The 13553-nt window shown below is 40.5% G+C and overlaps 1 protein-coding gene and 1 non-coding gene across 2 annotated transcripts in view; both read right to left on the bottom strand.

Annotated features, from left to right (window-relative positions):
* Nucleotides 1-10127, bottom strand: part of LOC143433195 (xaa-Pro aminopeptidase 1) — a 31482-nt gene extending 21355 nt beyond the window's left edge. Inside the window, exon 1 of the mRNA XM_076910408.1 lies at nucleotides 9827-10127. Within this exon, the coding sequence (XP_076766523.1) occupies nucleotides 9827-9872 (46 nt within the window). The 5' untranslated portion in view covers nucleotides 9873-10127. The remainder of the gene's footprint in view (nucleotides 1-9826) is intronic.
* Nucleotides 876-948, bottom strand: Trnaa-agc (transfer RNA alanine (anticodon AGC)). Its single transcript has one exon. It is a non-coding gene; the product is annotated as a tRNA-Ala (tRNA).
* Nucleotides 10128-13553: the final 3426 nt, after the last annotated feature.

Below are 13553 nucleotides of genomic sequence, written 5' to 3'. Positions count from 1 at the left end.
AAGTGCATTTAACTGCATCTTTGATAGTGAGATTGACAAAATTTTGACAGGAAGCTGAATTATCAAATGATATATTTATCGATTATCAATGTTTATTCAGAGAATTATAAAATTGCGATTACCCTTCGAACTTTTTCATACGCACGCGTTGATTACGCATATGTAAGTATCAAGTCATTAGAAGTCTGTTGTTGTCAGCGTGTTTTTAGGCACCAGTTTGGGGGGAACAGGCAGTTTGACCGTGGCGTTTGGGCACGCATCGTGTGGGGGTTGAGAGTGTGGCGATTAGAAAGGCGATTAGGATGGATACGTAGTACGGCGAACCAGCACTAGTTTCTCTGCCAGTTGTTGGTAAATCATGGTTTAGAATCAACCGGATAACAGACCAGCCGAAGAGGTGGCCAGAGGTACTAAACGAGCTTAGGACAACGCCCTGAGGAACGTCTAAACGTTGCTTCTACGTGTTCCACGTGTGTACACACACGCTATATACTATGGACTACGAAACACGTTTCTGCGGCTGGTCAGTTCTCGTTCTTCCGGCGTCAGCTGTGCGATTCATCATTCTTGTATTTATCATAACTGGATCTTTGGCGAAACTTGCGAACAGATTATAGTTTAAGAATATTTAGCGATTAAATGAAGACGCAGATATACGTGTATAGTAATGCATACAGTAATGCACAGTAATGCAAAAAGTGTAATGGAGATATGTACTTGTAATATGGAATATGATTATTTCAATGTAATATATTATCGAATGGAAATTGTATGGGTTTATTGGCTGTTTATGATAAAAAATGAAAGATATATAGTTGCAGGAATGGTTTAGAGTAAAAGAATATTAATATTTATAATTAAAAAAAAGATATATTTGGAGGCGCCGGGTATCGATCCCGGTACCTCTCGCATGCTAAGCGAGCGCTCTACCATCTGAGCTACGCCCCCCGATATCAAGCATGCAACAACTGCATTTCACGAGACTTGCAGTTTATGTTAATTAATATTAAGCAACGTATCGTTAGCAATAAATTAAAATAATTTACCAATTGATTTGTACCAATACAACTGATTAAAATTGCAGCCGGTTACTCATCAGTGTTACCATTTTTCGCTTGTAGCAGTGGCATATTTAATTACAGACTATAATTAGAGACATAAAATGTTACTTCCCTTTTTTATAAAATAAAGGTATATTAAATAACAGAATAGGCAAGATTATTTCCAGTCTAACGAATAGCGAAACGCTGCTGTAAAATAACTTTTTGTACGATGAAAAAATCTGGTAATACTAGTCATTGAATTACGTGCAGGAATGCTTCATAATTAAATTACTTGCCCTTCAAGGCGTGTCTTCGTTTCATCCCCCACTTGTTTCGTTTGCTTTCTCATTTGACCACATGGCGCCACTCTGTTCACAGGATCGCAGAAACTTGAAGGAGGATGTACTTGGTGTACGTACGTCATAGTATATACATATATTCTGATGTGGCACTATCTTATCACGAAATATTGAACGCCGTTCATTTTTGAGGGAATTCAGTATGACAAGTCATCACCACGAATTAAAAAAAAAACTTGTTACAAAATCACATTAATTGCCCTAAAGTGAATCATACTTTTCATCCATCATTTTTCCATATTATAAACTGTGCCTCGTTTACCATTCAAATTATTAATGCAGCTTCTACGTTTTTTACTACGACATCCCTTTAATTTAGCGATATGTTTTTAAAGTTGGATCTGCAAGTGGCTGAAGTGAACAGATTGGCCAGATGGCGATGGGCGAAGCTGTAAGGATGGGGTGGATAATCGATCAGAGCTGCACAGCTGATATCGTATCGTTCGAATATTCGATTTTCCCGGTATCGTCGCAAACGAAGCATCAGCATCGCTTTCCGATAACCGTGAACGAAATCGTGCTTTATCAGATGTCGAAGCGGTAACGATGGGAGGAGAAGGTCGATACGGAGAACGGAAGTGTGACCGGGAGAAAGTGGTCCCGCGGATCTCTGTCCTCCTATGACAGCCTGCTACGTCAGCAACCCTCTTTTCCGATAATTTGCCCCTCATTAACATAAAAGTAACGCTCTCCGGCGGAAGAAGTTTCGGATTTTACGTCAGAGTCGCGTCGCGCCTTCTTCCGATGGCTGCAGTCCTGTTCACCGTTTGCTCTTATTTTCCGATACTACCGTCCACCCTCTCTTTTTAGTCCCTCTTCATTTTTTACCCTCGCAGCTTACCCGCGCAGTTTGCTGTTCCTGGAATCCCTCAGATATTTCTCGTTTTAGAGACCTCGTAACGTTACGACGACCGGGTAACACAACGACGATGCTAAAGCGTCCGCGATACAGGATATCGAGTAATAGAGAATTGGATCTGTAATACGATCAGTGTAATAAAGTTAGAGTCGTGTATCGTATTAGATAACTTCTTCCTGGGAGAGAATTACGAGCAATTGCTGCCTGTGAGCCATTGCGCGTCGAATTGATTTACGATCGCCGATCAATTTTAGTTGACCAACGAAGTGAATTGCGACGCTGATACTATGTTGGAATGACAGCAGAAGGATGAGTCACTATGGAAGGAGTGGCAAATTATTCCAGTTAAAGTATCGCAATGATGGCCCTATCTAATGGGAATTCAAGGAATGCGTTTGTGACGGGTACGTAGAGATTGCTTTAGCGTCGTGGCATTTAGCCTAAGAGACTTCTCTCATTAGTAAAAATAGACAATACTATTTCTGCCGGGGAATTGTTTCGAGTAGCTTGTCTGGTGTCCTCAATCTGCACAGTGCTAAATTCCTAACGGCGACTCGTAGCGATGTGTCGTTTTCAACGGTGCAGAAGGGAAAGTAAAGGTATCCCTGCGCGGTGGGGAACAGAATACACCCACAGTATCCTCTGATTGTCTTAAGAGACGACTAATAGAGGGAAGAAAGAGTTAAGTTATGATGTAGAGAAGCGTAATGAATTTTAGTTGAGAAGAAGAACAATCTATGCGAAGATATTAGATGCGAAAAGTGTGCAAAGCGAAAAGTATGTAAGTAGGGATGCGTAGAAAAGAAGAAAAGGTAGGAACGTTTATCGTTGAGCAAAATAAGAACGTAGCGTTCTTCATAAACGCGATCTACTGGATATAAATGACTAATTTGTAAAATCAGTAGAGAATAATAAACAGAGAAAAGTGAAGGGATACTATTTTTCGTATCGTAGAATTCCATTGTTTGTCTATTTTATGTTTCTATTTTATATTGGAAGAAAATTTTAGCCAACGCTCGGTTAACTGAACTATTGGCTGGTTAGTTTTATTTAGTTTATTACCAATCGTCGTTCTGATAGGAAAACTCGCAATAGTGAGAAGAATGGAAAGAGTCAGCGAACTCCATTTGTCTCTCGACACTTTTTCGACTTCGATGCTCTCTTTACAAGTAACACTAATTCATTTCTTTTACTTCCTGTTTCGAGCTGATGTCACAAACGCGCGCGTTCGCTTGTCTGATGATTTACATTCTCAAAGGAATTTCTGGTTCGTTTGTTGTACATATATACACGGTTTATCTAGCTTCCCAGTTCGACCAACGCTGCTATCTACTGCAAAGTTTGCACCCTTCACCGAACTATCTAAACAGACGCAGAACCAACAAATTTGTTGCCACATAGCGTTAAGCGTGTGTCGTGCGTGCAGCTCGAGTGCATAGTAAGTGCATAACACTATAAAAATCTGTATAAAAGCCTGGGCTGCGAAACTTGATGGAATTAACGCGCAGAAATCATTGAAAATTTGATTAATGGAGCTATTATACCATTATAGAAATCGTTTAGACTTCAATTGCTTGTCGTAAATATCTCTGAAGACAATGCAATCTTTTCATCAGGGAGTTATGCAATTATGTAACGCAAAGTCAGTCTCTAACGTTTTAAATTGCTTATTACACATTTAATGAAGTTACAGTATGCCTGTTCCCAACGTGAACGGTTCCAGTGTTAAAGCACAAGTGATTCAGCTGTCAATATGTACACGTGTCTGTTTCTGATTCTGTGTCTGATTCTTTTACACATCAGCCTTTGTAAAATTATCGCGCGTTTGCATCTTGGAGAACTTTTACCATCGACTGACCATCGAAACAGAAACAGATGAGAAAATCTGCACAGTCACCGCGAGACGCATATTTATACGTTCTAAATTATTTCTGATTTAACTTAGCGAACGTTGCCAATGTCTACGACAGAGATACATTTATCAGATTCGAATGCACGCTGGTGCAACAACATTACTGAGAGCGAGATTAGTGTATAATTCGTGTCACTGCCGTGCAATCATTACCTTACACTATTGAAATTATGCATGGCGCAGTGCTCGAGATATTTCGGATTCTTGAACTGACAAATTTTAAAGAACGGAATTTGGAATTTCGAAGCTCCAAGAGATAAACGTATACACATCTTCCTATAAATTTTCACATGGGAGCAGTCAACGTATCTAGCGTTAATTTCTAAGTATAGAATACTATGATTCGCGCCTAGAGTTTGCGATTTTAGCTCTGACTAGAATCGGCTCGAATTCAGAGGAGAATTCAATGAAGAATCAATCGTATACACTCGGTTCCTGGTTTTAAATATTTAGAAGTAGCTTGCGATCGATCGTGGAAAGTCGAAGATCGAACTTGTCGAACACGTGGCGGATGTTACGTCACTAGAAGCGACGTCGAGTCAAGTGCATGTCTGGCTCGAGGCGCCACACGAATACCCTCGATACATTGGCGCGGTTGCGAACTTGCGTTATTTATAGCAGAATCTGGCCAACTATCTGCCGCGGGTGCATTCACCGGCCAAATTCGTATCCAGATCCAACGTTTGAGTCTGGCTTGACGAATGTTATGTTCCGTCTGTCCGCGGTATCCTCATCACTCGTATTTGCATCCCACCTTCGTTTCCCGCCTATACCCTCGCATTATCTAACGCATTGCAAATATCCACGCGCAATGCCCATCGAATTTATGGGGATATATAAACTGACGTGTATACATAAAATGAATAAATGACGCGAACGAAACCTCGATCGACGCTACAGATTTTTACAATTACTCGGGTATCACTGGTTGCTGAGTACACCATTTTTCGTTGGTTCATTTCCTCGTTAGTCGCGCGTCAAATTCTTTTTCATTCTCTTTATTTTTAGAGGCAATTTTCTGAGAGTGGTACATTTTATAGCCAGTCTGATATCCGTGACGTAAATCCCGGATAAACGATGCTCGAAATATAAGAAAAAAGGAAGGATAGTTATGTGATGTAATGTTACGCGATTGCACGGGGATAACTCTGTTGCATCGAGTTATGGGATTTCGCTGTTAGTGCGCGTGAAGTTAGTTTTCGTGAATGCTTTTCTCGGATGTGGAACGTCAAACACAATTTCGTCACTTTTGACTCTCGTCTTATTTTAGAATAGAATAGTAGAATAGTCTCTTTCATTGTAATTCCTCTGTAACACCTAACTGGTGACTCAGAAAGCGAAAAGTTTACGATATCTCTTTTCCATCCGAATACAAACCTACTTGTAAATTGACATGAGACGTAAAATGTGTCGAGCGAACGAAAATACTCCGATTTCCAACGTAGATTGCCTTTTACCCGCCTGACAGAGTTCCGGATGTGATAAAACAACAATATCGACGGAATTAAGTGACGTGATCATAACAGATTATCTGAGCAACGTCAAAAGGTGACTGGGGAGTGCTGGGACCTTCTATCACACTCATACAGGATGTAACATTGAACTTAACTGGCTAATAACCTCCGGCTACATATAATCTATAGACGAACTTTTCATCTTCTGATGCCACAAAGTTGCATCGTCAGATATCCATTTAATAACTGCGTAAAAGAGTTCCGTAGTTTCGTAGTCCCAGATTGATTGCTTCCAACCATTGATTCATATCTATATTCGATCCTCGATACAGCTATTTATGCGAGTGAGGCAACTTCTACAATGTTACAGAGCTCGGCGGATGTTAAGCTCGGCTGTTGAAGAGCAGTGTAAACGGCCAGTGTAAACGAATACAAATGAATGTTTTTTATCACTTCGTCCCTGAATTTATCATTATTTAAGTACAGTTGAATCATTAAGTCTGTGTCATTGATTAAACATTGTACCCCATACATTGTGCACTAAAAGTCCTCGTTTGTTCTACGCATTCGTTTTCATATTTGCCCGTGTACCAAAGTAATGAAGCCATTTAACACTTCGTTCACGTGTAACGAATCGGTAGTTAAACACTTGTCGCGTTTCACTTGTTAATAAAAAATGACACGCGTGTGAGTGGTTTAAGTATGACAGATGACGAGGGGTCAGCTTCATGAACGATCTGCATAGGACATTTGAAATTGCTGTACAATGTTGCAATTAGGTGGAAACACGTGGAAAACAGAGGAGACTACTTTTAGAAGAATGATATAAATGTATTTCTCTCCCTCGCTTTCGATCTTTGTTTCGCGAATTAAAAGGACGCTTCGAAGAACTTTGAGCGCTAAGAATAAGGTTTCAGGAAAGTATCTTTCAAAATTGTTTCAAAACTGTTTGCGTAACAGTTAAAAATTCAGTTACACGTGTACGTGTCGCTTGAGATCATAAGTTAAAAAAAAAAACAGACATGATACAAAATCTTTTGCTTATAAACTACAATTTCTCAGATATGTACAGTGTAAGACAGCTGTGAATGAACCAGATGAGTCATAATGATTCATTGAATTTCCAACGGCGACTGATCAAATTTTAAAGGATGATTCCTCAAACAAAAATAAAACTAAAGTTAAAAATCACGAAATCTCAAAAGTATCCGCTGTTCTACTTACGACACAGTTTTAAGAATACAGTGGCGATACTTAATTTATTTTTTACACGATATTTACGTATAACGTATTTTATTTATTTATTCATGCGCGCACGGGTGTGTAAAAAATGCAAACAGGGTCACCGAGCGACGAAAAACTGGCGCAACCCTTTCGTTGCAAAGTTCAATAAATATTCTTTAACTGTCGCAGTGCAGAGTCGTGACGAAAGCAAACTTTTTACGCTGTGAAAGTGAGTGACGAACGGTTGGATTAACGTCGCGCATGCCATCGTGGAACTCGATTTTCCCTGCAGAAAAATCGTCCTTCCACTGGTCGCCCCGTCCGCCATCATCCCATTTATCCTTACTTATTTTTATATCTGCTCAGCATCCAAGAGGATCAGTGTTGTCCACTCCCTATCGATCGCACGGTCGCGATTTAAAGAGCCGCGGAAAAAGTTTCTCCACGAGAATCCATTGCGTTTCGCGATGAACGAGCAGCAAACTGGGCGAGAGCCCTTCCGGAATTTTTCTCCAACCCCCCTGTGTACCACATCCGATTTCGATGTATACATATTTTTACAGTATTTTTATTTTTTCAATAAACTTTGTGCTACTTGTGTAAATCGTAGCTGACTTTTCTTTATTTTTTATAAGCATTGCTTCATTGAGAGAATTCTGACTTTAAATTGATACCACCATTTCTGGGGTACTTAGTTGTGTAGAATTTAGATTTCGCTACGTAGAACTTGAAAAATGATACGTTAACGCAGAGTTTATAATTCGCAAAAGAGTTACTAAAATAACGTTATGGTATAACGTAAATGAAATTGCAAGGTCTTAAAAATATTCAGAAACGCGTATGTAATATCTGTCTTTACAATACTCGTCTAGGCTCGAGATGGCGTTTATTTTCATACGCGATATACTGTTTGCTTTACGCCAAACCAGTCTGATTCAACGTCGACATTTGGCGGAGAGAATTACACTTGTCTAATCAATGGTTCTCAGCGATTTTTGTTGGGTACAGCGATGTAACGATGTGCTATTGAAAGTAAAACTCGGGAGTGGACTTCAATCAGATGTACTACTTTGATATTACTCTCTGTAGAAACTAAACGTCGAACCTTGAAGCAAACAGGCATAATAACTATCGTCGTTCCTGTGGAGTTGCGTACGATTCTAAGAACGTTTTTCATTCAATTAAATTATTCTGGAGTAGATCGCTTGGTACGATTGTTCTCCCATCGATGAGCAATAAATCCTTACTTGTTATCGTCATTCATTATACTCTTTGCTAATGTACAAAGTGAACCAAAGAAGAAACGATGCATTATTTATAAAGGAAAAACTTTCGTACGTTTTTCTTATTACTTGACAGTACGTAAAGTTGTTTTGTCTGACTGGTGCCGATATGACGCCACAGCGACAGCCTTCACTGACTCAAGATAGTAAAAATCACTTTACTGCAGAAAAGACAATGCTTTATTTGTGTTTTTCGATACTAAGACCTTGTCTTTCGATGCCAATCGTCCTTTCTGCAATTTTATCTTTTAGCATTCGAAAATAAAAATTCTGCATCAACGAGTGTACGCGAAAATCGATGGCATTCGAGAAGGGGGCGAGTAAATTTGGCACGTTTAGCATTGATCGAGTGAACTTCTCATAGCTACGTTGTTATCAGTTACGATCAATTTTAGTCGATTTATCGTGTCAATGGACACGTTAACGCTGCAAAACATTTTTGTCGCATTATGTATAAAGTACCGTATGCAATTACCGAAAGATACGCCAGGCTTTAGAAGTCATCATCCACTGGCAAACATCTTGCGGTGATGAAGCAGAATTTGCAAGCAGCATCGTGCCAAGTAGACGCATCTTAACCCGATTTTGTAAATGAATGAAATGTATTTAATGAATCAGAATGCTGTCACGTAATCAACTGGCGCCAGGGAAAAAGATTTCTCTTTAATATTTATTTCATACGAACAAGTAAAGGAAACTCGTGTTACTTTGTTCGTCAACTTTACTGAATAAAAACGTTTCGCGATTGTTCGGTTACGATTTACGCGATAGCTGGAAGTACTTGGAACGAGCGAAATTTTTGTCGTGTTATTCCGTTTACGTCGTTGGTCTTGAAAATTTTCCTTCCTGTTATCCGATTAGCGAATTTCCTAATGGTTAATTCGTTCGAAGAATGAGATTGTCGCGTATGCGAGATATGCGGTGAGATCTGCGCGATATTTCCGGGGTGCCATTAAAGTCCTTACTGCCATAATGCCATTAAATGCCATAATGAGGCTGAAGAATGATAAAGATCGTTATATAAGTGATTTACGATAATTCCCGTGTGATTTATTGGGAACAATAAAGTAGGAAACCATTCGCCACTTGTTGGTTTACTAACTTAACTTGTGAAATATTCCTTTATCGATAAAGATCGATCCAATTGCGAAGTAGTCAAATAATAACGCCTACGACTACGTAAAACGTGCAACTATAATTATCAATTAATTAGTATATATTTTTATCGAGGCTCCACTAGAATCTTGCTACTGTTGAGCTAATTACCAACATATCACTGTGATATCAAATGTCGTCATTCGTGTGAAATCCCCAGAACTTCCTACTTGGATGAACAAGAAAGTATTAGCGTAAGCTCTCTTTCTCTCTCATGATTGTTGCTTACAATGGGTATCGTCGACACTTTTCATAGATGCCTTTCTAAAGACAGCTCGATGACACTGTTCGTTCTCAATAGGAAGGACAAGTTTGTCCTCGTTAATTTTTCTCATTGTCGACGATTAAATTTGAATCGTGAAACGTCAATTTTGGAATGCAAGCGTCGTTATCCGGCTCTGTTGAAATGTCTCGGGAAATTTTCCGGATGGCAGACAGTGTCATCGATAGTAATCGCGGTACGAAACGATTTTCGAAGCGTCGTCGTCGACGAGGTTGTTAACGAGAAATGGATGCGGAAGTGAAGACGGTACTCACCAAGGGCGCAAAACGCGATCAGTATCCAGTGTGAAGTGTTCTTCATCGCGTCGTCGATTGTCCCCGGCTGGCACTGGCTGGCTGTTTCGCGGCCGTTCGAACCGTGGCAAAAAGAAAAGAACTTCTTTCACGCGAGGCGGACGCGCGTTTACAGATTCTGTTCTCGATTTATATCAACCTACATTTAGGCGGCGCAGCAATAATAGCACCGGCCACGTTGAGGAAGAGAGAAACTGGAGAACGAAGCAGAGAAACGCGACGCGTTCCGCTAGCGCACGCATGGGCAACCTTGGCCCGCGCGGGCTAAGTCTTTGGCGAGGGCGGTGGTGGGAACGCAGTAGTAGTGTGCGATGCAGGTCCGTACCTACGCTGCGCCTGACTAATTATTTTCACTGCTCCTGCATTCCAGTAGTAATGGTCCACGCGTTTTTTTCAACTCACTCTTTCGTTACCACGCTATGAAAATTTTTTTGTAATACGTACGTTTTTCCAAATTTTTAGTCGACCTAAGGGAGTGATAATATAAGCTCCTTATATATTACTACATCCTTATATATTCACATATGATCATACATCATACGTAGTCACAGGTTCAGTCGAAACAATTCAACTCCCTGGTGCCTGTCACTTTCCTTCGACATGGTTGTAACTACCCTTAATACAAGAACATCCACCATTTCTTACGGTCGTGTCTAAGAAGATGGACCCATAGAAAAGTTTACAAAACCTTCATCTCATTGGTTCGCCAATTCCTCAATCCCTGAGCAGTATTTTCTTACGACGCGTGGCTTCTATCTGCCCAAATTCTGCCGTAAAGGAACCCTTATACATGATAGAGAGACAACCCGCAGAGACCAACGTTGCTCACGCCTGCGTCACGGAATTGAAATCGCTGGTACACTGCGGGTTTGGTCAACAATGGTCCCGCTGTGATATGTGTTGTCCTTGTCTGTTGTACAGCGTGCACATATGGTATACTCCACCTAATCATGTACGGTCGCAAATTTTGGTTTCACGAAGCATTTACCTTCGACCGCTTGCTTTCGAATCGTTTAATTGTATTTTTCAACACACGATACCAATCTTAACCGCGAGTACCCTGAACCAGTCGAGCATAATATACGGGCCTGTAACTCACACTCTTACAACGTTCCCACCATCGCTCTTATCGAAGGCGGGAGCTTGTGCGGGTTAATGTCGACCGCATTGCTACCGGTGTTTAGTTCGTTCAGGATGCTCGTTGTCACTGCGACACGAGTGTATCCATGGCTTGACCCCACTCAGCTTGTCGCAACCTTTGCTGAACATTCGTTATCGTATCGAAGGGATGGTGTTTAGGTAAGCAGAGGTGCAGGGTCAGTAAATAGGTAGAAGGCAAGATAGGCAAGGATAGAAGGGATGCTACATGGTTGGAGAACGGAACAGGGGCACTCGCGTGCACCCTCAAGATTCATGCTCGTGCGCTCGCACGCGCGGATTTGCTGAGTGCCAGACACTTGAATGCAAGTGGGTCCGTGAAAATCCCTTTCAAGAGTTCTTCGTTTGTACGCATCTTCTGCTATAGCTGTACCATTCGACAGTCTTTATTTGAATTTCAGAATAGAACTACAAATTTTGTAGGATTAAATTTTGACTGTGGGTTACTCATTCTAAATAAAATATGAACATTTTTCTCTCGTTGATGTGTATAGTAGATATATAAAGCAGCGTTTGCGATTGTAATATGGGTTTTACAATGCCCCTGACACACGCGATTAAATGCCATGCACGAAATTCGAATCGATTAACAATTAGCCGAGAAACGTGTTCTGGCGTAAGGGTCATTTCTGATTGGTTATTAACAGTGGCCGCCGGCATGACCATTAAGAGGATTCCGCCGCCCATCAAAGGGATTTGTTACTTCGAAGTCAACGGACATTCTCCATCCCCCGTGGACCTAATTAGTGCGCGAGCCAGCTGTGTCTGATTTGCATTATCGAACAATAATTGTAATGACCATTCGGCTGTTGCCAATACCCATCGAGCCACGTATAAACGTAGCTTCGCGTACAAGCGTCCGTCCTTCACGATGAATATTAATCGCTGTTCTTAGAAGAAATTTAACGCGTTACGATATATCGAGCTGCGATCAAAGGAATTATCGATCAGAAAATTTAGACGTAAGAAAACACGTAAAAATTTAGCATCGAATCTTTTAAAAGGGTCCTGATGGTATACACCGATGCATAATCAGGCGCAAAAATTTACGTACCCGCTTGATATTAATTTACGTGTTTATTCAAATTGTACAGATTGCGAGAACATGACAGTGTTTGGTATAAATAAAATAGTTAAGATGTAGAGCTTGAGAATTAGAACGGAACTTGGGGATCTAATTCCTAACGTTAACGAAAAACGAAAAATATTACCATCATTTATTTATTTCACTGATCATGACAAAGTAATAATCACATAAAGCTGTTAAAAGTAAAACCTCCGTTATCACTAAATCGTGTATTATATTTACAAGTATAATTATAGAGCTCGCGTCCGTCGAATGCTCGCGCGCGACGCGCCCCTCGTTTTTTTATTTTATTTATCATTCACCTCTCTCCTCCACTCTTCATTCATATCGCGCAACCAACGATAAATATATAATATATATATATATAATTTTTTTCTGTTTACTTTTACACATTTTTTTTTCTTCTTTTGACCGGCGTGCCTGTGTCGCTCTGCTTACAAAAATTAGATAAGTAAAAGCTAAAAATTCTCTCTATCTTTCCCGGTTCATCGACAAAAGCGCACGTAGAAATTGTCGTCCTTTTTCATTCGTTTCTTTTTTCCCATTTTTCGTTTGTCTCTGTGTATCTATTTACCGTTTCACACGATCACTCGCTCTCTCTCTCTCTCTCGCATACAATTATCTCTCTCACTCCCTCTCTCTCTTCAACCCCCATCTGGCGTAAGAAATGATATTATTGGTACCCAAAACCCCGTTTAATGAAAATCCTTCAAATAAAATACTCTAGTTAACAATAAATTATTAAATATCTATTCACAAATATATGCATAGACTAATTATCGTTTATTACTATCCTCGTCATCGTTCAAATCTCGTCCGTCGCCGTTTTCATTCGCCACCGATCGTCACCACTTTTCGTTACTCTATTACGTGCCAGAACAACGACACGGACAGAAAGTCTTCACCCGTCGCGTCGATAGCTGCGAGTTACCTTTTCCTCGCATTGCCAGTGCATGCGAACGAAGTAAGAGTGAAGTAAAAATTTCGCTGAATCAGCACCAACACCAACTGGAATCATCCCCTGCTCGTTCGAGCTGGGACGGTAACTGGCAACCAAAACGACGTCGAGTAAATTCTCTGTACCCGCCGCCATTCCGCGTTCTACAGTACGTATTCTTTATACAGGACTTACTGAAGAGTTTCCCTGTTGTTTTGCTCGTGTAAGTATATCAGCAGCAAAATAGAATTTCGTCCGTTAGATCGGTTCATCCGCGTATAAAGGGAGGAAAACGAAGATACGGCTAGTCCAATTCCGAGGGACTTGGTTCACACGCTAGAAGACACTGGAGTTCGTCGGTACGGTCCGCTGTTAACGAATTTTCGAGGCGATTTACTTGGCCAGAAATGAAATTTGAAAGTGGCCTGTTCGTTGAATTCTCATTTCTCTTTTCGATGAAATACAGCTTCCGTTTAACAACCCCTTGCACTTCACACGCTAAGATA

Source organism: Xylocopa sonorina, chromosome 2 (genome assembly GCF_050948175.1).
Source record: "Xylocopa sonorina isolate GNS202 chromosome 2, iyXylSono1_principal, whole genome shotgun sequence".
Taxonomy (NCBI): Eukaryota; Metazoa; Arthropoda; class Insecta; order Hymenoptera; family Apidae; genus Xylocopa; species Xylocopa sonorina.
Note: the sequence above shows the minus strand (reverse complement) of the source record. Positions and strands in the feature narration are given on the sequence as shown.